The 25,781-nt window shown below is 45.7% G+C and overlaps 4 protein-coding genes and 2 long non-coding RNA genes across 9 annotated transcripts in view; 3 read left to right on the forward strand and 3 right to left on the reverse strand.

Annotated features, from left to right (window-relative positions):
- LOC131108445 (connector enhancer of kinase suppressor of ras 2-like) overlaps positions 1-5,429 on the reverse strand; it is a 28,723-nt gene extending 23,294 nt beyond the window's left edge. The window contains exons 1-2 of the mRNA XM_058059392.1: positions 5,163-5,429; positions 76-4,175 (exon numbers count right to left, since the gene is read on the reverse strand). The gene's annotated coding sequence lies outside the window, so the exon portion shown is untranslated. The remainder of the gene's footprint in view (positions 1-75; positions 4,176-5,162) is intronic.
- On the forward strand, positions 995-5,662 carry LOC131108446 (toll-like receptor 13). Its single transcript, XM_058059393.1, has 4 exons — positions 995-1,088; positions 1,177-3,701; positions 3,776-3,893; positions 5,167-5,662. Exons 2-4 carry the CDS (start codon positions 1,217-1,219, stop codon positions 5,408-5,410), a joined length of 2,847 nt encoding a protein of 948 aa, XP_057915376.1. The 5' UTR covers positions 995-1,088; positions 1,177-1,216; the 3' UTR covers positions 5,411-5,662.
- On the reverse strand, positions 5,533-6,407 carry LOC131108448 (C-C motif chemokine 20-like). Its single transcript, XM_058059395.1, has 4 exons — positions 6,309-6,407; positions 6,124-6,226; positions 5,844-5,918; positions 5,533-5,770 (listed from the first exon to the last, which is right to left on the reverse strand). The coding sequence occupies exons 1-4, from the start codon at positions 6,379-6,381 to the stop codon at positions 5,725-5,727; spliced, it is 297 nt and encodes a 98-aa protein (XP_057915378.1). The 5' UTR covers positions 6,382-6,407; the 3' UTR covers positions 5,533-5,724.
- A 1,364-nt stretch (positions 6,408-7,771) lies between these two features.
- LOC131108444 (mitogen-activated protein kinase kinase kinase 15-like) lies at positions 7,772-20,444 on the reverse strand. The gene is made up of 28 exons (XM_058059389.1): positions 19,814-20,444; positions 19,057-19,196; positions 18,946-18,969; positions 17,824-18,017; positions 17,480-17,755; positions 17,248-17,418; positions 17,070-17,182; positions 16,626-16,785; positions 16,397-16,547; positions 16,225-16,332; positions 16,094-16,143; positions 15,880-15,975; positions 15,729-15,816; positions 15,509-15,646; positions 15,312-15,435; positions 14,711-14,841; positions 14,549-14,654; positions 13,615-13,772; positions 13,344-13,527; positions 13,071-13,245; positions 12,427-12,601; positions 11,677-11,862; positions 11,489-11,594; positions 9,771-10,002; positions 9,439-9,551; positions 9,268-9,374; positions 9,128-9,204; positions 7,772-9,063 (listed from the first exon to the last, which is right to left on the reverse strand). Exons 1-28 carry the CDS (start codon positions 20,124-20,126, stop codon positions 8,970-8,972), a joined length of 3,990 nt encoding a protein of 1,329 aa, XP_057915372.1. The 5' UTR covers positions 20,127-20,444; the 3' UTR covers positions 7,772-8,969.
- LOC131108451 (uncharacterized) lies at positions 10,533-20,443 on the forward strand. 4 transcript variants are annotated; one of them, XR_009120459.1, is made up of 10 exons: positions 10,533-10,762; positions 11,446-11,899; positions 13,600-13,780; positions 13,961-14,120; positions 14,208-14,282; positions 14,368-14,489; positions 14,569-14,657; positions 14,747-14,923; positions 15,363-17,774; positions 19,780-20,443. It is a non-coding gene; the product is annotated as an uncharacterized LOC131108451 (long non-coding RNA). The 4 variants fall into 4 exon arrangements; XR_009120456.1 differs by having other exon boundaries at positions 14,208-14,489; XR_009120458.1 differs by having other exon boundaries at positions 14,208-14,489; positions 14,569-14,627.
- A 10-nt stretch (positions 20,445-20,454) lies between the features above and the next one.
- LOC131108452 (uncharacterized) lies at positions 20,455-23,093 on the forward strand. The gene is made up of 4 exons (XR_009120460.1): positions 20,455-21,357; positions 21,740-21,872; positions 22,003-22,119; positions 22,353-23,093. It is a non-coding gene; the product is annotated as an uncharacterized LOC131108452 (long non-coding RNA).
- The last annotated feature ends 2,688 nt before the right edge of the window (positions 23,094-25,781 follow it).

A 25,781-nucleotide genomic window follows, 5' to 3' on the forward strand; every position in this document is an offset into this window, starting at 1 on the left:
TTAAGGATTACATTAATGTCCTTAAACATAAAGGTCCATCAATAAGACTAACCTCACAGTATATCAGTCACTTACAGGTTTTGTTTTGCCTCAACCAAGAAGAGTTTGAAGAGTGTGAAAAGGACACTTCTTGCTTCCCCAAATACAGCTTTTGCACCAAATGACCTGCCGCTGACAGTCAGAGGCCGCTCGATGGCGGTGCCACTAACTCACTACCAAAGACAACAATGACATCTAGTGGAGAAACAGAGAATTACACAAGCATTGCATATAAGTGAACTTGGGGGAATCAGTAAAAACATAAACATGTAACATTTGCGGCCTGGAACGTATGCTGTTCCTTTTTACCTGTATTTATTTATATTTCTATACATTATTATTATAATTAAACTATTGCTACTTATGTTTATATTTTGGAGAACTAAATAATTGTTTGACAAAAAAATCCAAATACCAAAGTGGGAATGTGAAGGAACCCACTTTCACTTGCAATGTATTGACTCTGTCATGCAAGTCATAGTTACACATTTCCTTTGAGTAATGTCTAATTACTGTGGGTTCTACGAGACAAACTTCCTCTTTTCCATTTCACTAATGCTGCGTAATGCCTGGAAGAAAATTTCACAAGTTAGGCAACAGAGTAAATTTTTTTACCTTCAAATCGAGCAGCCTTGTCAGTGGTACTTCCACAAGATGCCCGTCGAGCATCAACTGCTCCCTACCATTCACATTCAATTCACAATTATAATAATAATCTCAATAAAGACAAAACATATTCACCAAAAGCAAAGTGATTAGGAAATAGAAATGATGCAACCATGTGCATCATGCGCCAATGTAAGGTTCATTGAAGTGACGGTTATTGCTTGACTGCTTCAATAAAATATAATGCATTGTACAGTTTCAAGGGACTTGTCATCTCAGAGGTATGTTCACATCATGTCATTTTTAAGTGAAGTGACCCGCCCACTCTCACTTCCTCACGCGGTGTCCACAGAGGACAGGAATCTCCCTCTCACAGAGACAATTTATTTCCAAGCGTGTCTCACGCTGGAGTTGGTCTACTGTTTGATGTCTTCTGGTTAAAGGTAAGTTTTTAAGACTGCTGACTTGCTATTCTGGCTCCATGTTTTTTGTTCATACATTTTTCTGTCTTATAAATGACTTGTTGACTAGGCCTAACTTACACTTTGGGTTTGGAAGATTGGAATACGTCATGATGGAAGATGACGGAACACCAAACAGAAAGTCCACAAGGTTTATTTTCATTGTCTTCTCTCTGACTATCAGCACTCAAATTGGATTTTCACTGAGGAACTGTCGGATAAGTTCCGACCGCGCCATTTGTTCGGCCAATGGGCTCCTGGCTGTTCCTCGTGACATCCCGCAATCTGTCACAGAGTTTGACTTGTCCGTGAACAAAATATCCAAAATACAAGTCGGCGACTTCAGAAATTACACGGCCCTGCTCGAGTTAAACTTTAAACGTAACTCCATTTCGCAAATAGAAAAAGGTGCCTTTGCTGACCTGCGCTCACTCCGGAGGTTGAATCTGAATAATAACCGGCTGGCACGACTGGGAGACATTTTTGGTGGTTTGGGCAACCTAACTGAGCTGAGAATCACCAGCAATAACATCAAGAGCGTGCTGTCGTCCTCCTTTAAGCCTCTGAGGAGACTGACCTTTCTGGACCTGTCCTACAACAAATTGCAGAAATTGTTATATGTTCATCATGCAATACAACATCTACCAAATCTACAGTATCTGATCATCAAAAGTATCAATGTAAACATTTTTCGTTCTTGGGAACTGACCAACCGCACGGTGGGTCTCCAGTACCTCGACTTATCTCAGAATTCCATTGATGTCTTCAACGTCACCGCAGATGTTTTCCAAAACCTAACCTGGTTAAACATTGGTGGCCCCCCAAGGAAGCACAAGATGAAATGGGACCTTCATGAGAAGACGCTGCTCAGCCGAGTGTCCACACTCGATATTGGCGGCATTCACTTGGAAGACCAAAGAGCGTTTTTCGAGAGCTTCAACTTTTCATTGACTTCTGTGAGGATGAACGCGATGAAACACAACCTTAAGGAGCTGCTTGGCATCGCCTGTACCATCCTAACGCTGACGCAGCTCCAAGTCAGACGCAACAAGCTCAAGCTGGTGGATTCAGGTCTGTTTCAGCCGTGCTCCAATGTCACAGAGTTGGATCTGGCCGAAAATCGCATTCAAAGCATCTCCCACGACTCCTTCAGAGCCCTTCAAGGTCTGAAGAGCTTAAGTTTCAGCCGCAATAAACTCACACTGGTCCCGCCTGCCATCAGGAATCTGACCAGGCTTCTGGAACTGGACCTGAGCTCCAACAACATCACCTCTCTTGGTTGTCACGACTTTGCCGAGTTGGGTCACCTCAGGGTTCTCAGTCTATACCAGAACTTCATCAGGACAGTAAAGCAGTGCGTCTTCCAGGATCTAAGGAACCTTCAGGTCCTGAAGTTGCAGACGAACCAAATCACGAGACTGAATGATGCTTTTAAAAGATACTTGCCAAATCTCAGACAACTGCGACTGGACAGGAATCAACTCACCACCATTGAAGACGGAGAGTTCGAAGGCTTGCGGTCTCTTCAGTACCTGACCCTGCACGGGACTCTTATCAGCAAGTTAAAAAAAGGCTGCTTCAGGGGACTGACGATGCTCACAGATATCCTGCTGCAATCCAATAACATCCGAGAGAGCGAAATAACCCAGGATGTGTTCAATGATCTGATTAATTTAAGACGGTTGAATATATTGGATAATCACATCAAATACAATTCGAGTGCAGCTTTGCCAAAGCCGCCATTCGCTCGCCTTTCTCTCCTGGAGAGTCTCATCATGTCGGGCCAACACAGCAAGGCCAAGCACTACTTGCCTCGCAACTTCCTGCAAGGTTTGACCAACCTCTTAGTCTTTGATACCAGGAACGTCCAGCTCTGGACCTTGCATCAAGATATGTTCAAGTACACTCCTCTTCTGCAGAAGCTGGACATCAGCTCAAACGACCTCGGGGATGTCTCGCCACATTTGTTTGCCCCCATCCAGAACCTTCAAAGCCTCTACATTTCCAGAACAAGTTTTCAGTCGCTAGATTTTTTAAAGGAGGCCAATCTTACCAAGCTGGAGTTCCTGCAAGCACGAAAGAACCAATATTCAGTCATCACTAAGGAACAGCTGGAAGACCTTCCTGCTCTGGCTTATCTGGATCTTCAAGGCAACAGTTTCACCTGCGACTGCGACAACGCTTGGTTCATCCAGTGGGTAAACGACACCAAAACGCAAGTTTATGACGCCGATAACTTTGTATGCAACTACCCCCCGAACCTCAAAGGCTCCAAGCTCCTGGACCTTGACATCCGATCCTGCTCCGTGGACATTGAGTTCCTTTACTTCATCTCCACCACATGTGCCATCCTCTTGTTCATGCTGACCACCTCCACCTACCATTTCCTGCGATGGCAGCTGGCTTACGCCTATCACCTCTTCCTGGCTTTGCTGTACGAGAGGAAGCACAGGAACGCGCAGCCTCAGTGTCTCTACGACGCTTTTGTGTCCTACAACGCCCACGATGAGGCCTGGGTCTTCAGAGAGCTGCTGCCCAAACTGGAGGGGGAACAGGGCTGGAAGCTGTGTCTGCACCACAGAGACTTCCAGCCAGGTGAGGACACGCTGTTGTAGTACCGCCTCCACTCCAGCTGATGTCACGCTGACGCTAAGTTTCACCACCAACAGGGAAGCCCATCATTGACAACATCACAGAGGCCATCTATGCCAGCAGGAAGACCATCTGTGTGATCAGTCGGAGATACCTGGAGAGCGAGTGGTGCTCCAGGGAGATTCAGGTGGCTAGGTAAAACTCTGTAGTTTGCTCCACTTTGGAGGGGAGAGGCACTGTTTCTTTCAAATTTTTCTATGGATTTGGCATGTTCTTCCCGTGTGTACATGTGTTCTCCCATTCCAAAAACATGCATGTTGGGTTCATTGGAGACTGTAAATTGTTTATAGGAATTAATGTGAGTGTGAATGGTTATTTGTCTATATGTACACTGCCTTTGTCTAGAGACCAGTCCAGGGTGTACCCCACCTCTCGTCTGAAGTCAATTGGGATAGGCTCCAGCATAGCCTTGCAACCCTAGTGAGGAACAGCAGAGAAAATGAATGAATTAACTAATAAAAGTTAAAAAAATTAAAAAAAGGAATTTGCACATCTTACCATAGTCGCAGACCCCCCACACACACAATTCACACGAGCAATGTTTAAGAACCCCGAAAATTAAATCAATTCTATCCCATTTCTAACAATTCCTTAAAATTCCACCCAATAACATTCAAAACTTTTAATGTTTCCCGAGCTTTTACATTTGACATTACATTTACATTAGACATTTCTTGAGCTTTGCCAAATGTTGGTCAGTCAGCTACAGACGTGGGATTTGTACGTTTGGTCATTTTGTTTTTTCATGCTAACCTAGCATGTTATGCTTGGACGCTAGCTAGCATGCTAGCCTTGTGTCCTCTTTCCCGCCATTTAATATTATGTTGTTGTATGTCTTACAATGGACAAGTCACAAACCTTGCCGAATGTCTGTCAGTCAGCTACAGACGTGGGATTTGTACGTTTGGTCATTTTGTCTTTTCAGGCGAACCTAGCATGTTATGCTTGGACGCTAGCTAGCATGCTAGCCTTGCTAACGTTTGTGTCCTCTTTCCCGCCTTTCAACGTTATGTTGTTGTATGTCTTACAATGGACAAGTAACAAACCTTGCCAAATGTCTGTCAGTCAGCTACAGACGTGGGATTTGTACGTTTTGTCATTTTGTTTTTTCAGGCTAACCTCGCACGTTATGCTTGGACGCTAGCTAGCATGCTAGCCTTGCTAACGTTTGTGTCCTCTTTCCCGCCTTTTAACGTTATGTTGTTGTATGTCTTACAATGGACAAGTAACAAACCTTGCCAAATGTCTGTCAGTCAGCTACAGACGTGGGATTTGTACGTTTAGTCATTTTGTCTTTTCAGGCTAACCTCGCATGTTATGCTTGGACGCTAGCTAGCATGCTAGCCTTGCTAACGTTTGTGTCCTCTTTCCCGCCTTTTAACGTTATGGTGTTGTATGTCTTACCAAGCTTCCGCCTGTTCGACGAGCATAAGGACGTCCTAATCCTGGTCTTCCTGGAGGACATCCCCGTCTATGAGCTGTCTCCTTACTACCGCATGAGGAAGCTGCTGAAGAAGCGGTCCTTCCTGAGCTGGCCCCGGGCCGCCCAGTGCACTGACCTGTTCTGGGAGAAGCTACGCCAGGCTCTGAAGGCGCAACAAGATCCGGGTGGGGAAATGCTGCTGCTGACTGTAGACGACAGAGCGCCATGATGATGATGATGATGATGATGATGACAGTGATGGAGGTGATGGCCTATAGGGGGCGCCACTCATCATGATAACTAAATAATAAATAAATACCATCCATTCAAACAGACAGGGGTGGTGTGAAAATGTGTTTAATAAATTAACAGGCAATAGCTTTTTCAACATTTGAGAACTCCAGTGAATAGGAAGATGTGAGGACGTTACAAAGTATTCCAAATACTACACTTTGCTGTTTATAAAACAGAGCTTATTTGACTGTGCTTCTGTGCTACAGGAAGTGGTTGTAACTAGAGATTGTGTTCATGCTGCAGCGGCGGTCATATTGGCCTGTTTTGGGCCTCTGTGCTCTTCCTCCTGCGCTCACTGCCAGGAAAAGAACATTGCTTGGACATATGTTTCAAGTGAATCCAAAAAAGATGCAGTATGGTATACTCACTCGATGCACCTCATCCCTCTTTGGGTCCAGTTCCTGGATGGGTCGGCGCACACGAACCTGCCGGGCACGTGGAAGCTGGGAAGACCAGAAAGAGGAACCGTGGAAAATGAGTGCACTAGAGGAATTTGGCTTGTTGATTAACCCAAGGTTATATTTATTTAGTGCACACGTCCTGGCCAAGGTTCCCCCCTGACAGGAGCAAAAGATTCTACTATATGTTACAGTTTTGTAAATGTTTATTATTTTTTATTTATTCATTCACGGAGGTTGGTAAACTCACATGACAGCGTTGATGTCGCAGGACTTGCCCATGCTCTGGATGGTGTAGCCCAGCAGTCGTTGGCATGGCAACTTGATGTCATGGTACCTCAAACAGCAGCTGGCTGGAGTCAAAGATGCTACGTTTAGATTGAAAAATAACAAAGTCCACGTTTCTTTACCAGAGCCGAGGTGGCTCGCTCTCACCTGACTGTGTTCTTCCAGTGAAGGTCATAAGGACGAGGAGCGATGTCAGGAGATACACCTTGTGGCCTTCCATGCTGCCGCTGTAGTGGTAAGACGTGTTGGCTGTGTTGGGTGAAAATGTGTCGTTGTGAGCGGCCACCCGGCTCCTTAAGTAGGATGTCTCTCTGCTGGGCTTTTGTCTGCGTCAGAGGCGTGCCGTCATGCTTGTGCAATGGCATGTGCCATTGTTGTCAACCTTGGGAGGAAGCCAGGAGTGAGAGCAGAGGTGATCGTCTTCGACTGCATGGGGATGTCCTTGCGTGGGTGTCGAGAAATTACGAAAAGGATCACAGGTTCATCCGGGCCTGGGTAACATTCAAAGGTCGCAGAGAAACCTCAGCGTGGGCAAAGTGTCACTTCTTTATACGCTTGTATGCCACTTGCTATTGTTTAAATGTTACTTGAAGAATGTCCTGTACAGTTAGCACAAGTTTTAGAATGGTCTCTTTGCCTTCAAGTGTATTAGACTACTAAGATTACTACTAAGATTAGATTACTACTACATACTACTACATACTACTACTACTATATATTACTACTATAACTACTATCTAATTTATGGCAGCACGTCAGAGGGCTAAAAAAAGATGCCTGCTATAATTAGTAACAGATTAGCAAGGTGGAAATATCCCGGCATGGCCTGTGTACTCATGTTGACGTAAAGTATTTCCTTGATGATGCAAGCATTGAAGGCAGGCGATTTCTTGCACTGATGTGCCGCTCCTTTTTTATTTATCTTCATTATCTTAACTTTGGACCAAAGCTCTGCCTCAATGAGCCATTGTGTGTGTATGTGTGTGTAACTTGATTTGTTGCAACACAAGCAGTACAATTAGCGGAAAAATTCATGACACAATTGATGACACGTTCAATTTGTTTTTAAACATGAGCTCACCTTTTGTCTGAACAGGTAAATGAGTGACTTAGCTAAACCGTGGTGAAAAAAACTCCCAAAGGAACTGTTGTGGCAAAAAAAGGAGGTCACAATGCCGGCAATAGTTCCCCAAAATAACATTTCCTTGACATCATTCAGGTTTAGTGCGGATCTGGATAAATGTGTCACTGTTGGGGTCCATGTTTGTTATTTTGCTGAGTTGCCATGAATTTAAAACACATTTTTGTGGTAAAATATGTATTTTAAAGACAGTTGAAATTGGAATATACATCATTCTGCATTGTGTTTGGACAAACAAGTGCTGCATAAACACACACCCTGCACAAAGAAAGCGTTGAGGGAAAAAAAAATCCCCGGCTTTTATGTCCCGATTGGCACAGTAGATTTATCACGGGAATGTTTGACGTATTGCGGACCACTTACATCGTAAACCACACCGCCTCTGTATATCTAAATCACCTGTCTTCCGCTCCATCTTTGATAGCGTCCATGTGACACAATTGTTGTGAGAATGACGTCCATGACTTTTGGCCTGCCGGCTTCGTCCTGTGATGTTATTTCATACATTCCGACACATTCCAACATCTTTTTAGCTAACAACAATAAACAATCCAGAATAATAAAGCTTTACCAGAGTCCCAGAAGCAAAATAACAAAGCAAAGTAAATGATTTCCATGTTTATTGCAAAGCAAACATGAAGCACACACACACAGTCAAAGAAAACATCCAAATAAACGTGTACTTGACTAAAAGAAGGAAAATGAAAGGATTGCTAATCCATGACCTGTGGTGTGATCCTGACTCACAGCTAGTTTGGTCATAGGTTTTATCCATTCTCCCAATGGGGGTCACCCTGGGTACAACCTGGACTACTCGCCAACCATTCAGATTGTTAACCCGTCATGTAGAGTGCGGACTTGAGTCACACTTTAATTAAAGAAACCAACGTTATGAGTGTCACAAGCGGTTGACCCAAATATAAAACGCTATTTTTACCTAAAAATATTGAGGCCGTCTTATAGTCTTCAGATTTTCTACATGCAACCAACAGGTAGCATGTCCTCAGACACACCAGTGCAACCTGGAGACCGGTTGGGCAAGTTAGCGGCTGTCTTATATTTAGGGTTGTCTTATATTTGGGACAGTTTTATATTCTGGGTCATCGTAATACAGTATATGAGGTTGTCTTCTATCAGGAGCTGTCTGATATTGTGGGTCATCTTATACGAGATGTCGTCCTGTACCTGAGCCATGTCTTATATTTATGGTTATAGCGGGGTCGCCTTTATATTTGCGGTTGTCTTATATCAGGAGTCGTCTTATAGTCAGGGTCATCTTGTAGCAAGGGTCATCTTATATGAAGGATTGTCTTATATTTTGGGTTGTCTTATATTCAAGGTGTTCTTGTCGTCAGGCTTGTCTTATATTCAAGATCGTCTCATATATCAGTATTGTCATATTAGGGGTCGTACTACATAAGAGGGATCTTATGTTCAGGGTTGTATTATATCTGGGATCTTTCTACATATCAAGGTCGTCTTATGTTCAGGTCAATACGTGATTTCTCTCGTTGTGCTTGTGACTGCTGCAAAGCGCAATGTGCAATGCTAGCGAAAGTAGTGCCTGCACTAAAAAGCGCTTTGGTCTGTTGAAGTCAAGCATCGCCGTGTTTCATAAAAAGGTAAAACAAAAAAAAAGGCACAGTGGCGTTTTGGCAGAGAGAACATCACACGTCGTCGTCCGAGCGCTCGTCGCCCCTCAGCCTCTCTCGCTCCCGGTGCCTCTGGATGGCCCGCCAGATTCGGCACAGGACTCCGCCCCTGTAGAGGCGGATAGTGATGATGTCGTAAATGTTGCACAAACTGGAAACTGGAGAGTTGATACCTGAGGCGGAGGCAGCGCAGGTCGTCTTTGGTGACGTCGCTGAGGATGTCCGTCAGCGTATATTCTTCAAGCACAAACTGAATGAAAACATTTAAATTGTAAATTTAAATGCTGAGAGAAGCAAATTCTGAAACACACACCTTGTCAATCGTGTCAGGGTCCGCCCCCTGCTCCTTCAGCCAATCAGTGAGCTGCTTATCAGGCTCGTGGTCCGCCGGAATGTGGAAGATGGATGGTGGCGAAATATCTAAAGAAAAGAAAACTTGACAAGTTAAAAGCAGTTTCCAGGTTTCGAAGCAAAGGAGACATACCTGGCGGTCTGTGCCGGACCCTGACCAGCTCCAGGTCGTGCGTTCGCTGCTGCAGGGTGGCCTTCAGGACCTGCTGGTACTCCTTCTCCTTCTGCAGCAGCTCCTCCAGCAGCCTGCAGGCACAGCAACAAGAACATGGCTGAGTCAGGTTTCAGATGAACTGGCCCGTTTTATTGAGCGTGGGCGTTCACAGCTTTCCTGTTCTGTTTGTCTTTAAATTACGCAATTTGAAAGTGTCAGGTGACATTTCCCAACCTTCGCAGATTAGAGCTATGATAAACAAAAGTAATGGGACACCGACGGGACGTGAAGACAATGTGGGCTTGGCTGACCTGTTGGTCTCCTGCTTGAGGCGCCCCAGCTGAGCCCCCAGCTGGTGGTGGGAGCGCTGGTGCTCGTGGGAGTGAGCGGAATGGAGCGTGGCGACGGCCGAGGCGACGGGGTCGGCGGGCTCGTCGGCGGCCGGCGGAAGCACTGGGCCGAATTCGCCCTCCTCCTCGTCCACCTCATCCTCCTTCTCTGCGCCCTCGCACTCTGACGCCGGGCCGAAGTGCGTCTGCAGCTCTAAGAGGGGAAAAGGTCAAGAGGTGAGGATAACGTAAGTGAAAGTAAGTTACACTTTTTACCCTTAGCTCCCGGGAAGCAAAATATTTTTTTTCGGAAGAACATAAAATATGCAATTTTTTTTTAAATGAGGTGCAAAATGCTATATTTGGGATGATTGTTATTACAGCCTTGAATAGGTCAATAATTGATAACACTTGATTTTCCCATCACAAAAGTGTCATAAAAATATATAAATTTTTTCTTTTCACTGACTCAAATCTCTTCAACTTCAAACCTAACCAGTTTTATCTTTTTTAAACTATTTGTTATGTTTTAATACACTGTAAATCCCAACAGTTGTACTCGCTCATAATTAATAAGGTCATAACACTCAAATGTCGTTATGTAGTTGACTGAAAGTAAATGTTTTTAGCTCTGATAAGATTTATTCCACTTTAATTTAACGGGGCTTAATATTTTATAGCTAATTTGTGTAGCACGCTTAAAAAGTTTTAGAACCATACAGTAGCGTCATGACGTCATCGACGTCGTTGTGGTGGGTGGGTCTTATCGCTCCCTCGGGAAAGCTGGGTCAGCCATCTTGAATTTGCACGATGTGGAGATGCTAATGGCGGTATACGCAAGCCGACGTAGAACATTTCATTAGTTTTTTTATCTGTTTGCGGCTGTCACTTTCATCAAACTACCACCACTTCCTTTTCTTCATTGGCCCTATTGCCGTCGTTTTCTCAAGTGCCGTCTAATCAGCCCAGATTTGGTAAGTAACGTTTGAATTGGTCTACGTTTCAAACTGTGAATGCATTGTACAATGTGCACATTGAATATTTGTTGTAAATGGTTTCTAAATACGAGTAATAGTAACTTTAGAAGTTAAAAAGTTGTAAAAAATGTATGTTAGTCTGTCGTACAACGGTGTAAGGTTCCTCTAGTTTACAACAGTGCAAAGCAATTAGCGGCTTTTCTGGACGAACTACATTTCCCATAATGCAAGTTTGCCCGGGAGGAATGAATGTTTGCTCGGCAGTTGACAATGGAGGTGGCTAACCGGAGCCCTGAAGATTAAGTTCTTCCTGCTTTCCGGTTTCTGTCGGCTGTTGTTTTCGCTGGCCGGCGGTTATGCGCCTGCATATTGCGAATATGTGAGTATAAGTGTTCGCGTTACAGGGTCAATATTTTACGTCGTCGAGTAACCAACATATCCAACCTGCTGTGTGCTAGCTTGAAACGAACAATGCTAAACGGCATATTGTGAGTGTGTAACAGGCCTGTGCTTGTCTTTCCTCGTCAGGAAACTTAAAACTTTACACGTCCTCGTGTAAACTTAAAATACTATTGTGTAATCATATTTTTTTGGTTCTGTGAAGTTTACAATGTAGCCTTTTTGTTGATGATTGATGCATTATTATTCAAGCAAATTACCTGAACACGTTTTCGCTGTAGGTCCCTAAACCGTCCACTAGATATCAGCAGGAGCTGCTCTCACCTGGAATGAGGATGGTGATGGCCGCCTGCACAGCCCTCCGAATGATGTTATCCATGGCGAACATCCAGTGAGGTTTGATGTGATGGTTCCTGAGCACCTTGTTGACCTGAAGGGAAAAAACAGTAACACCATTTAATGACTAGATACCTTCAGAGAAAAGTCTTTTGTGTGCGTGTGTGTTCTCTGACCGAGTCCTGGAAGCCAAAGAGCACCAACTGGATCTGGTTGATGGAGGTGGAGTCAAAGTCTAGGTCCAGCTTGAGCTTGGAGATGGTGGCCGCCATGACGCGCCTCTCTGGGGAATGAATGAAGTCTCGGAGGATGCAGATGATCTGCTTGATGTGCTCCACGGACAGCTGGAGCTCTTCGCTGCCCTGATATCACAGATATCAGCAAAGGTCCCAGAACGTGGTCAGTGAGAGACCTAGGAACCCTAAAATCTGTCCTCATCTGTGCTGTGAATGTGACTTATATTCATGATGGTGGCAGCAACAGTGATTTTTATGCGCATTGTTATTTCTTTTACAGTGTCAAAATTAAAGGTAAGACTCACACTCAAGGTCCTCGGGACCAAAATGTCTGCATCACCCAAGTTAAACTATTAAATCATTATTATATTTGGGAATTTATATGCACTAGATATACTGTTTTTTTTTGTTTTTTTTACTGAAAAAAGAAACATGAAAAGAAAGGGTGCCTTGCTTTAAGTAGGAAAAAGCAGCGCCAACTTGTGGACAAGTTGATGGCCACAAGTTCCAAGTTCATTCATTTCCGAAATTGAAATCTTAAAATGACTGCATTAATTTATGTTAGGATATATGTGGAATTCCATGTGGGACATTTTTGGTTGTGAGGAGCAAATGTGTGAGTTTTTTTGTGTCGATATCCTTTAGCAAATGCTATATACCTTCAATAGAGCATTAAATCTTAGTCAGCACCTGGATGTAGTTCTCCTTCAGGTTGGAGATGACCTTCGCCTGGTCCTCGTTCAGGACCTTGAACAGAATGGCCCGCCTCTCGCTGTCCTTCTTCAGTAGGAAGAGGCCTCCGTCTCTGTCCTCGGGGGAGGGCGGGACATTGCGGTCCTCCGACACCGAGCCTTCGTCTGGAACGCTGCAACGCACACAAACACCTCAGTGTGTGGGCTTTTCTTTTTGGTCTTTACGACGGCCTGTTTGCAAATACAAGCCTCTCCTGGCTACCGTGCGCCGTGAGTCTGCAGCACACGCTTCCTTAAACACACAAGGGTCCAGCATGGTGCTTGTGTGTGTAAAGATATTGTTATACAAGTGCTGTGTCGTAAAAGGCAGTGGAGCATGCTGGGAACACAAGGAGGCCACCTGCCAGGCAAAAAGTCATTCACATCTTTCCAACATTAGTAGCAGCTGGGATAGTTTGCTCTGTTGGTTTGTTGACAAGAAGAATTATGCAAAAAGTAATGAAATATTGATTTCATAGTAATTCATACTAAAGGAAGCCATAATAGAATCAACATAGTCCTGAGAAGACAGCGCCCAACGCGTCCACATTCTGCTACATTATAGTTCATAAGTCCAGTCTTGGAAGGAAAGTGTGTAGGCACCTCAGGTAGTTGGAATTGGGCGGTTTGAGCAGGTTCTCCGAGCCGGAGCTTTTCTTTTTCTGGAAGAAGACGTCCTGTTTGGAGTCACAGTCGGGGCTCATGGAGCCGTGTTCGCTGCTGCTACTCCCAGTAGCCTCGCACTGCAACTGCACCGGCAGGGAAACGTGGATGTAGTCTGACGGCCACGCACAACAAACACAAAAACAGGACAATTGTGATGCACATTGGAAAGATTGTGCCATGTCTTCCCACTGCCAGGAGCACTCGTGCTACCTGAAGGTTTGAAGGCGATCTTGCTCTTCTTGCCCTTGGTGTTGTGTCTGACAAAGGTGTCCCTCAGCAGGTCAGCGGCAATGGCTCGTTTGTGAGGGTCCGGCTCGAAGCAACGCAAGATGAACGACTTGGCCTCCAGTGACAAAGACTCTGGGATCTCCGGGTGGATCTTAAACATCCCCACCTGCAACACACAGTTGCAAAGTCAGCATGTGTTGTCTTAAATAGATTTTTCTCCCTCTTTTGTTTGTTACAGGGAGGTTTCATCAACCTTAAACATGGCGGCTTGAGGCTCCCCCAGCTCATGGAAGGGAGGCTTCCCGGTGGCCATTTCGATGATGGTGCACCCCAGGGACCAGATGTCTGCTGGGGCCCCGTAGCCCCGAGGACCCTTATCGATGATTTCTGGGGCCATGTACTGCAGAGTGCCTACACAGGTAGGAGAAAAGAGGACATTAATGTCAACTTGTGGCGCCCCCTATGGGTTGTGGACGAAATGTTCGCGTACCATGTATCATTTTGAAATAACAGTGCTATCATGTGGTGTATTTCCCTCAAAAATAACAGCACAGACAACATAGCAGTGCATATCTTGAAACATTGTCACTCTTTTGCAGCAACTCTGCTCAACTCAGCAACTTTTGCAACTCTTATGAAGCAGTTCAGGAGAAGAGTTAGCTTGCAACAAAGCATTTCATAGCACAGGAACCCCATTTGGTTGCACCACATGACTCACTATCAATGAGTCAGTGTGATTCCCCCCATTCAATCAGCAAGGTAATACTGGAAAAGACATGAAATATATGAAAATGATACTTTTTCAATGATGTGATTTAGTTTTTAAAATGTTTTTCCCCTCTGCAGATATGGAATTTGCTTTCCACAATGACCTAAAGGGTTCAGAGAGGGCAGGGAACAATAAAAGGCAGCGTCAGAGAAGTGATAAGGACACACACACACACCTACTAATGAAAGATAAACACCATTCTGCCTCTGCTTGATTAGCTAATCTAATTACACACAGTCCTGCAGCCACTGGAGATGGCCAGATGGTGCATGAATGTGCATGTCCGTGTTCATCGTCCTGCTAAGTGTGTCCACAGATAGCAACTAGCGACGTGATGTCATGAATAAGTACACTTAAATGTACACTCGCCGCTGCTATTTTGGAGCATCTTTGGCAAAAAAACAAAAAGCCAAATTACCAGTGAAGGTCTCCGTGCAGGGATTGACTCCAGCCAGCCGCTTGGAGGTACCAAAGTCTGAGATCTTCAAGACGCCGCTGTAGGTGTTGACCAGCACGTTGTCACCCTGGTGGGGAAGACAAGTCAATAAAATGAATTCCACCTTGGCTGATGTCTTCTGACCTTTATGTCTCTGTGCACAATCTGGTTCTCGTGCAGGTATCGCAGCCCCTCCAGGATCTGTCGGGTGTAGAAGATGATGGTGGCCTCCTTCAGGGGACCCCATTTGGAGCGCAGCAAGGCCGACAAGCTCCCTGGAGGAAAGAGGTCCATCATGACCAGCATTTTTAGGGCAGTACATCTTCACAAGGGAGAGTATCGTATTGCACAACACAAGTGAGCAGCAAGATAACCGTTTCTTACCTGGGTGTGCCAGAGCTGCGGTTCACTGAATTCCAACATGTAATATGGCAGAAAACAAAAGCGCTCATGCTAAATATGCTAAACATTCACACTTCAAACAGAAAACTCCAGAGTGGTCCAGTTTCTGCTTCAGAATGTCACAGTACATGTTTTACTTCAATGAACCGCAGCTCCACCAGTGCCGGCAGCACTCATGCAGCCCCAGATTATGTTAGAATGACTGCGAGCGAGAAACAAGTCATTTTCAATGGATAGTCAATTGCTGTATATTCAAGCTGTACATTGACTACTCTAAAGTATATCCATTGCTATAGTATTGGCCCTTGAGAAAGTATTATGAAATGCTTGCTTAAGCACACACCTCCGGGAACTTGCTCCATGAAGATCTTGATATATCCGTTTTCCGAAACAGAGCCCAAATACTGGACGATGTTCCTGTGCTTGAGGTACTTGTGCAGAGCGATCTCTTCGTGAAGAGGCTGCGAGTACCTGACATATAAGGAAGAAACAAGGTTACTCATCACCAACAAGTATAAATGCGAGGGATGGAGTCATCAGGTACCTGCTGTCCCTCTCTGGGATCTCCTTGATGGCAATTCGGACCTGGTTGCTGAGGTCCCTCCCAGCGTACACGACCCCGTAGGTACCTCGTCCCAGCACCACCCGGTCCCCCGTCTCGTCGATGTCGTACTCGTACTGAAACACATCAGACACACCAGATGACACTCCACACCAGATGATGTGGAACCTGATGTGGAATTATCTGACACAAACTGACCTCCAGTGTGTCACCGTCGCCTTCTCCTTCCAGCTCCACCGAGTTCCCGGTCCCGTCCGATATCATCTCCTTCACCATGGAGCAGAACCTGGGAGGACACAGGTTCACTTCCACTGCAACCAAAATGACTTGTCGTGGTGTCCAACCTTACCGTGCACACTGCTCCTCGGTGGAGAAGTAAATCTGGAAGTCGTCAGAGTTGTCGTGGACGTAGAGGAAGCAGCAGCGTTCATCAAATTTGCTGATACTGCAGACAGATATGTTTTAAATATCCATGCCAGAGGAGCAGGGTGAATGACCCCTAACTGGAGGTCATGTCAGCCAATAAAATGGTTCCTAAACTTGGTTTCATAAGCATCTTCTACCTGATGCCTTTGATGGACATCGTGGTGAAGTTCCACTCGTGGATGCCCTTCTACAACACATCAAGAAAACGGATGGTCACCGACCACGATGAAGCTTTCATTCATTCCGTGGACAAAAAAACACAACCGACTGTTTCAGCAGGAGAAACATGCCAGATGGAGACGTTCTTCTCTTCCGCCTCGTTGTTGATGGACACGTATGATGGTTGGTAGACCTTCGTGGGTTCCAGAATCAGCACCTGTAACGAGACACCATGGTGACGGTCTTGGGACGACGGGGTCCATCTTGATGTGAATCCGTACAGGAAAGCGCAGTCGGTTGGTGGTCCCCTGCGTGGCCTCCACAATGATGTCCATCCAGAAGTTGAGTCGGTCCCTCTGGGGGGAATGCTCCATGTTCTGCTTCTTGAACCTCTGGATCAGCTGCAAGTTCTGCACCACCGAGCGCAGGTACCTGGACACAGTGCTCCAGTTACCAAAATCTGGACCGCTCCCAGGTCCAGCCATCCATTATCTCCCATGAGGATCTCACCAGAGAGGGGGCTTCAGTTTGAAGAGCTTCTCAGCAGCTTGAGTGGCCTTAGGGATGTCGTTAGCCAGCATGCTAACGGTGAAGAACTGCCCCACGTCCCAGTAGTTGTTCATTTTCTCCAGGGAACCTTTGCGCCCCAGCAAACTGTTCAACCGAACACCTGAGAAATATTTGTTATCATTTACATGCATGATCTGGAGTGCATGAGAAAGGGGAGAGTCACTCTCTTTGAGTAGTGTTATGAAACACTGTTCAGACACACTGCCGAGCAGAAACATTTTAAAGTGCGTGCAGAGCTAGATCAAGCTACTAGATGCTGACCACTCAAGATACCTCAAATGCAGCTATTTCCATCTTGTGCAGGAAAAAAAGGTTGTCAGAAATTATTTGCTTTAGTGCGTCACACTAGAGTCTTTATAGACCTGAAATTCTGGATCCGCTTACCAATTTTCCTAAGTTCCATGGAGCTCTCAAACTGTTGCCCGGCGACTATGAGGAGAACGGCCAGGTTGATGCCAGAGTAGAGTGTGGGTTGCAGCTCAAAGCCCTTTCTGTACCTGCAACAGTTCTTAGCCTCAATCGCACGTCCATTCTCCTTCCGAGACCAGAAGCGTGTCCTTACCACTGTATGGCATTGTCCCTGTTCTTGGTGTCCTTGCAGTCCGAGTCCAGGAAGATGTCTTTGTAGATCCGTCCGCACAGGCAGAACATGTCCGGCGCAGGATGCTCACAGGACTGCAGGACCTGCAGCATCACCCGTAGCGCTTGCTCCCTGTCGCCGGGACTGTTTCTCCTGCGAGTCAAGATGTTAGGATGAGGTACATCAACGTGTTCCTGTCTCTCCAGACCAGTACCTGTTTAGTGCAAAGGCGTAGTGGAACTGGATCATGGGCTGGGTTGCCAGGTCGCAGGTCGGCAGCATCTCCAAGGTCTGCACCAGTTTGACCATGGCATCGTAGTCCTGGATGTCTCTGTAGGAGAAGAGCAGGTTCATGACGATGTCCTGCGTGAGGACCTCGGTGTTGTCGATGCGGAGCTTAATGCGGGAGAGCTCCTTGGCCAGCTCCTCGCCCTGATACTTCTCCCTGGCCTTCCTGATGTCGTTCAGCAAGGTGTCCTTAAAGGAGGCGCTAGAGGGACACGAGAAAGGTATGAGGTTCTTCCGGTCCGTCTCTCTTTCAACGTGCTTTTATCTGACCAGGACGTGACGTGGATGTCCTTCAGCAAGCTGGTGAAACGGTCCATCAGGGGCACGCACAGGGGGCCCAGGAGGTTGTCCCAGCTGGGCTGCATGTACTCGCTGGCCCTTCGCTGGGCGTCGCTCTCACAGCAAGTATACTCGTGGTTGGGGTTGACGATGTAAGGGATGAAGTAGTAGTTGCCACTGGAGGCCTGGAGACGAATGGGGAGGGGTTTGTGTGTACAGTGGACCCTCGCTCGTGTTATGGGGTAGGGGACTGGGGACTGTTAGCACAAAGCGCTAGCCTTGGTGTTGCTGTTATTCATCCACTATGATACAATCACACTGCTGTTATGTTGCCTTTCAGAAAACTGGAAAGTCCAGTAAGACATTCTAGACCAGGAGTGGAATGTGCAAAAAGGAGTTTGTTCAATGGCAACTATTATGAAAAAGTGACTTTTTACGAGCGCCAAAATAATTTTTGAAGTACCACATTTTAATGACATCATGAAGGAAAACGCGCCTTCCCCAGGCTTTGCTACATATCTTAAAATCAAGCCCCTGTCCCACGCCATGATTTTACATTGCTGTTTGTGAAATATGACATTTATTACGTACACAATTGTGCTTCTGGGAGACACACTCCGTCGAAGACAGACATGAAAGCTAAAACACTCAAAAAGGCATCTATCTAAATTCCAGTCTCAATGCCAACAGGCTACCTATAACAATGAGTGATTAGGCTTGCAGTGTTTTGCCCACACCAGGAAGTGCAACTGTAACAGCAAATGTCTGCGATAAAGCAAATGCAAAAACATTTGCTTAGCTGGCTTTCTGGTTGTGAGTTACACAAGACACTGATTGGCACTTCCTCTCTGCGGCCGTTAGTGAGGACAAACAAGCAGGCTCCCAGCATGCTTTGCTGAGCTGCACGGTACCTACTTTACTGCCAGAGCCTCTGTATTCTGGAGGCAACTGGACCCAGGGGAAGCCTAAACCTGGTGGGCAGGCGGCCTACTCCACAAACACAACATTAAAATCATTTGCTTGGAAGAACAGCTGCTAATGTTTGACAGGCTTCTATTTCAGGGGGGCATGTCAGAAATATTACTCCCGAAATAGATACGCTGGGATACTTACTGTGTTTTTCTGAGCGACCATGTCCTGTGAGGGGACAGAGCACATGAGTGACTGGAATTAACGTAGGAGATCACTCCTCAGGGATAACGGCATCCATCCTGGACCGCTTACCTTCAGGGACTGGGCCGTGTCAGGGTCTGTGTCGTGGTACAAGATGACATTGTTGGCCATGTCGAAACTCTCCCTCACCCCCAGGTGGTAGAACAGGGAGGGCTGGCGGAAGACGTCGCTCATGTCCACGACCGCAATGTCTGTCAGAAATGAAAATGAATCAAAAACCGCCATGTCGACAAAATAAATTGTCTACTTCCCCAAAACTGCGATACAAATGTCATATATTGATAAATTAAATTAAACATGACAAATGATGCTGCATGTTTTGAATGGGGAAAATGTAACGCCATCTGGTGGACCAAAGCAAGCATTGAAGATTGCAGTGCATTGCAAGCAGGCAGGTAATAAAGGATAGCATTTCTTTAAGTGAAGGTAAATGCTGGATGAAAAGCTTTAAATGGGACATTTGTGTCCCTTTTTCCTATGGTGGTGACAAGTTACAAATTGGAATATTATCTAGCAAATTACAATTTATAGTTACAGACCTGAAAACAAAAACATGAATGGCACTCAATGTACCTTGGATCTCTCAAAGAGATAAACTTTGTCTTCATTCACTTGAAACTATGTACTGTTCAGACAAATGCTTCTTCCCAAATTGTCTTTAAACTTCTACTAGCAAGCAGTGAGTCATTTACTGTGTATATTTTCTATACTAACTTGCAAAGTTGTATATTTTAATGCAATGCTTTGCACATGACTTAAATGGTTGTTTTTCAGTTTGCTGCAAAAGAAGTTATAAGTTGCACTGAACCTGCGTCGTAGAAGCTGTCCAACACGGAGGTCTCTCCAAAGTCGAGCCTCCCGAAGGTGACTGTGGTCAGCAGGGCACTCTCGGCGTCACACGCCCGCTGGAGGCACTGCAGCGCCCCGGACTCCGGACTGCTGGCCATCACCGCCTTCAGACCGTCGTTCAGTACGTACACGACCCGCAGGGAGCGCTGCTTGGCCGGGGGACTGGGGCTGGACAGCTCGGCCCTCTCCCGGTCTCTCTCCAGCTGCACGCACATACCCGCCGAGTGCTCGCCTGCCATGTCCGCCGCCTGCGCGCTCTGGCCCGGCTCCATAGCGGCGTCAGTGTGGGTGGGCTTCCCGGTGATGCCCTGCGGTCAAGTGTGCTGCTGATCGTCCCGGATCGTCGGTGTCCTCCCGGGGCTCACCTGGCGCACACCTGTCGTCTCGGAGAGGAGAGCGTCTGAGTTTGTTCCCGGACATGTCCGCCTCATTAAGTCACATCAGAGGCCGATTATCTCGCACCAAGAGGTCCGCTTGGCCCGGACCGGTTGCGACTAGATCCCTTCAGAGGACGGAAGTGGAGGAAGTCACACTACATACACACGCCCGCACATACACACACATTCACATCTAGGGATCATAGGGGTAGGTGCGTTGACTATTTTTAATGTAATATTTAACTTTTTCCTTTAAGTTCAAACGTCAGACGATCATAGCACTTATGAGTCAGCCAATCTGGTTGTTAGAGTGTCATCTGCATGTTGCTTGCAGCCACAAGGGGGCGTATAAGCATGCAATCTGCTTCTTTATCCACGACTCAGGAACAGAAATATTGTTTAAATGTCATTTACGACACTAAAATGTGCACTTAATGCAGCATCGTGGCCCAGAAACCGCCGGGGGAAGGAAACAGAAAGTAAAAGCATTAAAGTTTGAATGAATCCACCATTTCATCATCAGATCAAACGTAATGTAGACTCAAACGCTGAACAGAGGAGTCATCTTTCTTGTAATGTCTCCCTCTGCTGGTGACGTTTAAAACGTGCCTTTTAGAGGGACGAATACAAATTTATGTTCATGTTAACACTGTAAAAAAATATATGTTTTTGAAATACATAACATTCATTTTCCTTCCTCACAGTGTGAGGGGAGAAAATACGTTAAACCTACCCTTAAAAATAAGTTTATTCAAGTATACTATGAGTATACTTATTTTAGACTAAAAATGACGACGTATTCTCGAGGTTTACTTTTTATAAACTATTTTATATACTTAAGAATAGCACGGTGAAGTATACTTATACTGAATGTTATGCCTTGCACTTGCCATGGTCCCGCCCCCTACCTGGCAGCCAATGGGAGTCGCCTAATTGGTGCCATGTCAGGCCCCACCCCTAAAAGGTGACGTTGACTACTCAACACGGAAGGAGGAGGCATAGCCGAGCTAACAAATATTTTTAAGCATTAAGATGCCACAATGGCATTTACAATGTATTATTTCAAGGACAATACTGTGGAGGTTGGGAAGATTTCATGGATGAGTATTGACGGCTAGCAACAATGGTTAAGTTGTCAATTGTGTTGCTTTTCCAGTTAGTTTGATCACATTGTTGTCAAAGTGGAGCCTGGACGTTTACATCTATACTCGATATGAAAAAGCTAAGCTAACAGCACAAGACAATGCTTCATATATGTGTTAATGTCTGCTAATGTCAAAAGTAGTTTGGTCCATGGCAAAATACATAGCAAAAGGTAGTGAATTTGACAGAATAAAAAAATATCAGCATATACTGTAAGTGTACATAAATTTTTGCATTCTTAAAACTACATGTTTGGCCTGCGGCAGTTTCTACAGCTGTTTCCATATTTTGATAGGTGTTTCAATGTGCAAAAGAGCTCTCACAAGCTATTCATTTGTTCTTGTTTCTTACACAAACCACCACAGTGATCTCTGTAAGAAGAGACAGGAGTTCATAAAGGGTGACAACATCTAGCAAGAAGGAACCAATATGAAGTGGAAGCCCAACAACAAGTGGAAAGATGTAGAAGAGGAGGATCATGAAGTTCTACCAAAAAAGGTAGGTACAATACCTGGATGAATACCTCGGCATGACACCAGTTAATTGGAAGTGGCATTTTTTTTATTATTTTGTGTGTGCATAAAAATGAAGTTTTGAGTTCCATATGATTTCATGTATTGTGGTGCAGTAGACTAACTCTAATGAGGAGCAGCCGCCCAGAAACACAGTAGAAAGTGAAAGCGCTTCAGAGAGAAACCAAGCCTGAAAGGAGACTGTGTGAAAGATATACTAGATGCCATGAGAGGTATTTTCTCCTCATTCATTCAAGTAAACTAAAGCAAATGATAAAACAGAAGCTTTTAATGACTGATGCATCTTCCCAAATCCAAAGAATAGACCATTATTACTTTGCTGATTGCATTTAAGTTGAGAACTGTACCTGATAAACCCCTCCCTGCCATGACGCATGTTCATTTTGGACAGGGAATAACAATAACATGAGGTCGTGTTTTGTTCTTTGTGTTTTTTCACTCACAGCCCATGACAGGCCAAACTCCCAGACCCCCCAAGATGTGAGATGAATCCTAAAGAAGACTCCAATAAAAGTACATGGTCTGTAGTATACTTTTAAAGTATACTTTTTTGTTAACTTAAAATGTTCCAATTTAGTTCCAAGAAGTGTTAAATAGTATACTTTGTAGTATACTAAAAGTATATCATCTTCTACTTTTACACTTATATTCAAGTATACTTATATATATGTATGGTGTTCATCACCTTCGTTATAAAGGCAAGGATCCTTGCCAGCTGACTAGCTCCATTGGTAGCACCACAGATTCATGGTGCAGGGGAGCGAGGTTCAATACCCGGTCAGGGCAAGTGTAGGTCATTTTGCCATTTGTCCAGTTCCAACACCTATCGCAGTCATCACCTCCGTTATAACATCATGAATGTCTGCCAGCTGACTAGCTCCATTGGTAGCACCGCAGATTCATGGTGCTGGAGTACTGTGTTCAAATCCTAGTCGGTCCAAAAAAAACCAAAACAAAAATGATAGGGCGTTGCCTTCCCAGTCGGCACAAAAAGGGGTGTGTGTAACTTCCCCCCTCAACTTGAAATTATGCGGGATCCCGCCTCCGGGGGGATCCCGCCTCCAAAATGATCCCGCCTCTTGAGGGATTGATAATTAAATATGTGCCTCCAACTGGATGAAGTCAACATAAAATGAGAAGTAGGTGGAGTTAAGTGGGCGCAAACTCGTATAGTGGGGGATGGCCGGAGGGGTGAGGGGGGCGAGGTGGGGAGGGGGGGGTGGGGCATGGCGGTCGTGGGGAGGTTGCGCGTGGGGTGGATAGGAATAGTCAGCTGGTTTTTAAAAAATTTTTACAAAATTTCAAATAAAATTTCTATAATACTGGTATTTTTGAAACTTTATTTTTTTGCAACTGCTGCTGGGATTTGAACCAAGAGCTCCCACACCATGAATCAGCGGTGTTACCACCTGAGCCACCCAGCCGGCAAGCATGCTTGATGATATAACGGAGGTCATGAGTACGATAGGTGCTGGAGAAATGTTAAAACGAGTAACAACTGAAGTTGCCTTTACCGGGTATTGAACCTTGCTCCACTGCACCATGAATCAGCGGTGCTACCACCTGAGCCACCCAGCCGGCAAGCATGCTTGATGATATAACGGAGGTCATGAGTACGATAGGTGCTGGAGAAATGTTAAAACGAGTAACAACTGAAGTTGCCTTTACCGGGTATTGAACCTTGCTCCACTGCACCATGAATCAGCGGTGCTACCACATGAGCCACCCAGCCGGCAAGCATGGGCGATGATATAACGGAGGTCATGAGTACGCTAGGTGCTGGAGAAATGTTAAAACGAGTAACAACTGAAGTTGCCTTTACCGGGTATTGAACCTTGCTCCACTGCACCACAAATCAGCGGTGCTACCACCTGAGCCACCCAGCCAGCAAGCATGGGTGATGATATAACGGAGGTCATGAGTACGCTAGGTGCTGGAGAAATGTTAAAACGAGCAATAACTGAAGTTGCCCTTACCGGGTATTGAACCTTGACCCAGAGCACCATGAATCAGCGGTGCTACCACCTGAGCCACCCAGCCGGCAAGCATGCTTGATGATATAACGGAGGTCATGAGTACGATAGGTGCTGGTGAAATGTTAAAACAAGTAACAACTGCAGCAAGCGCTGCTGGGGTTTGAACCAAGAGCTCCCACACCATGAATCAGCGGTGCTACCATCTGAGCCACCCAGCCAGCAAGCATGCATGATGATATAACGGAGGTCATGATCATAATACATGCTGAACCTGGCGAAATTGCAAAACAAGCAATTTCCGACGTGACCGGGATTTGAACTCAGGTCCCATCGACCGTGACCCACCGCTGCTACCAACTGCGCCATTCAGCTGGCAAGTGTGGCTGATGTTATAACGGAGGTGATGATTACGATGCATGTTGAACCTTGAGCAATAGCAAAACAAACTTAACTTGAACTTGAACATTGAACTCTGGTCCTATGACGGCAAGTGTAGGTCATTTTGCCATTTGTCCAGTTCTAACACCTATCGCAGTCATCACCTCCGTTATAACATCATGAATGTCTGCCAGCTGACTAGCTCCATTGGTAGCACCGCAGATTCATGGTGCTGGAGTACTGTGTTCAAATCCTAGTCGGTCCAAAAAAAACCAAAACAAAAATGATAGGGCGTTGCCTTCCCAGTCGGCACAAAAAGGGGTGTGTGTAACTTCCCCCCTCAACTTGAAATTATGCGGGATCCCGCCTCCGGGGGGATCCCGCCTCCAAAATGATCCCGCCTCTTGAGGGATTGATAATTAAATATGTGCCTCCAACTGGATGAAGTCAACATAAAATGAGAAGTAGGTGGAGTTAAGTGGGCGCAAACTCGTATAGTGGGGGATGGCCGGAGGGGTGAGGGGGGCGAGGTGGGGAGGGGGGGGTGGGGCATGGCGGTCGTGGGGAGGTTGCGCGTGGGGTGGATAGGAATAGTCAGCTGGTTTTTAAAAAAAAATTACAAAATTTCAAATAAAATTTCTATAATACTGGTATTTTTGAAACTTTATTTTTTTGCAACTGCTGCTGGGATTTGAACCAAGAGCTCCCACACCATGAATCAGCGGTGTTACCACCTGAGCCACCCAGCCGGCAAGCATGCTTGATGATATAACGGAGGTCATGAGTACGCTAGGTGCTGGAGAAATGTTAAAACGAGTAACAACTGAAGTTGCCTTTACCGGGTATTGAACCAAGAGCTCCCACACCATGAATCAGCGGTGCTACCACCTGAGCCACCCAGCCGGCAAGCATGCTTGATGATATAACGGAGGTCATGAGTAGATAGGTGCTGGTGAAATGTTAAAACGAGTAACAACTGAAGTTGCCTTTACCGGGTATTGAACCTTGCTCCACTGCACCATGAATAAGCGGTGCTACCACATGAGCCACCCTGCCGGCAAGCATGCTTGATGATATAACGGAGGTCATGAGTACGATAGGTGCTGGAGAAATGTTAAAACGAGTAACAACTGAAGTTGCCTTTACCGGGTATTGAACCTTGCTCCACTGCACCATGAATCAGCAGTGCTACCACATGAGCCACCCAGCCGGCAAGCATGGGCGATGATATAACGGAGGTCATGAGTACGCTAGGTGCTGGAGAAATGTTAAAACAAGTAAGAACTGAAGTTGCCTTTACCGGGTATTGAACCTTGCTCCACTGCACCATGAATCAGCGGTGCTACCACATGAGACACCCAGCCGGCAAGTTTAGGCGATGATATAACGGAGGTCATGAGTACGCTAGGTGCTGGAGAAATGTTAAAACAAGCAACAACTGGGGTTTGAACCAAGAGCTCCCACACCATGAATCAGCGGTGTTACCACCTGAGCCACCCAGCCAGCAAGCATGCTTGATG

The sequence above is a fragment of the Doryrhamphus excisus genome, chromosome 21, assembly GCF_030265055.1.
Source record: "Doryrhamphus excisus isolate RoL2022-K1 chromosome 21, RoL_Dexc_1.0, whole genome shotgun sequence".
In the NCBI taxonomy this organism is placed as follows: domain Eukaryota; kingdom Metazoa; phylum Chordata; class Actinopteri; order Syngnathiformes; family Syngnathidae; genus Doryrhamphus; species Doryrhamphus excisus.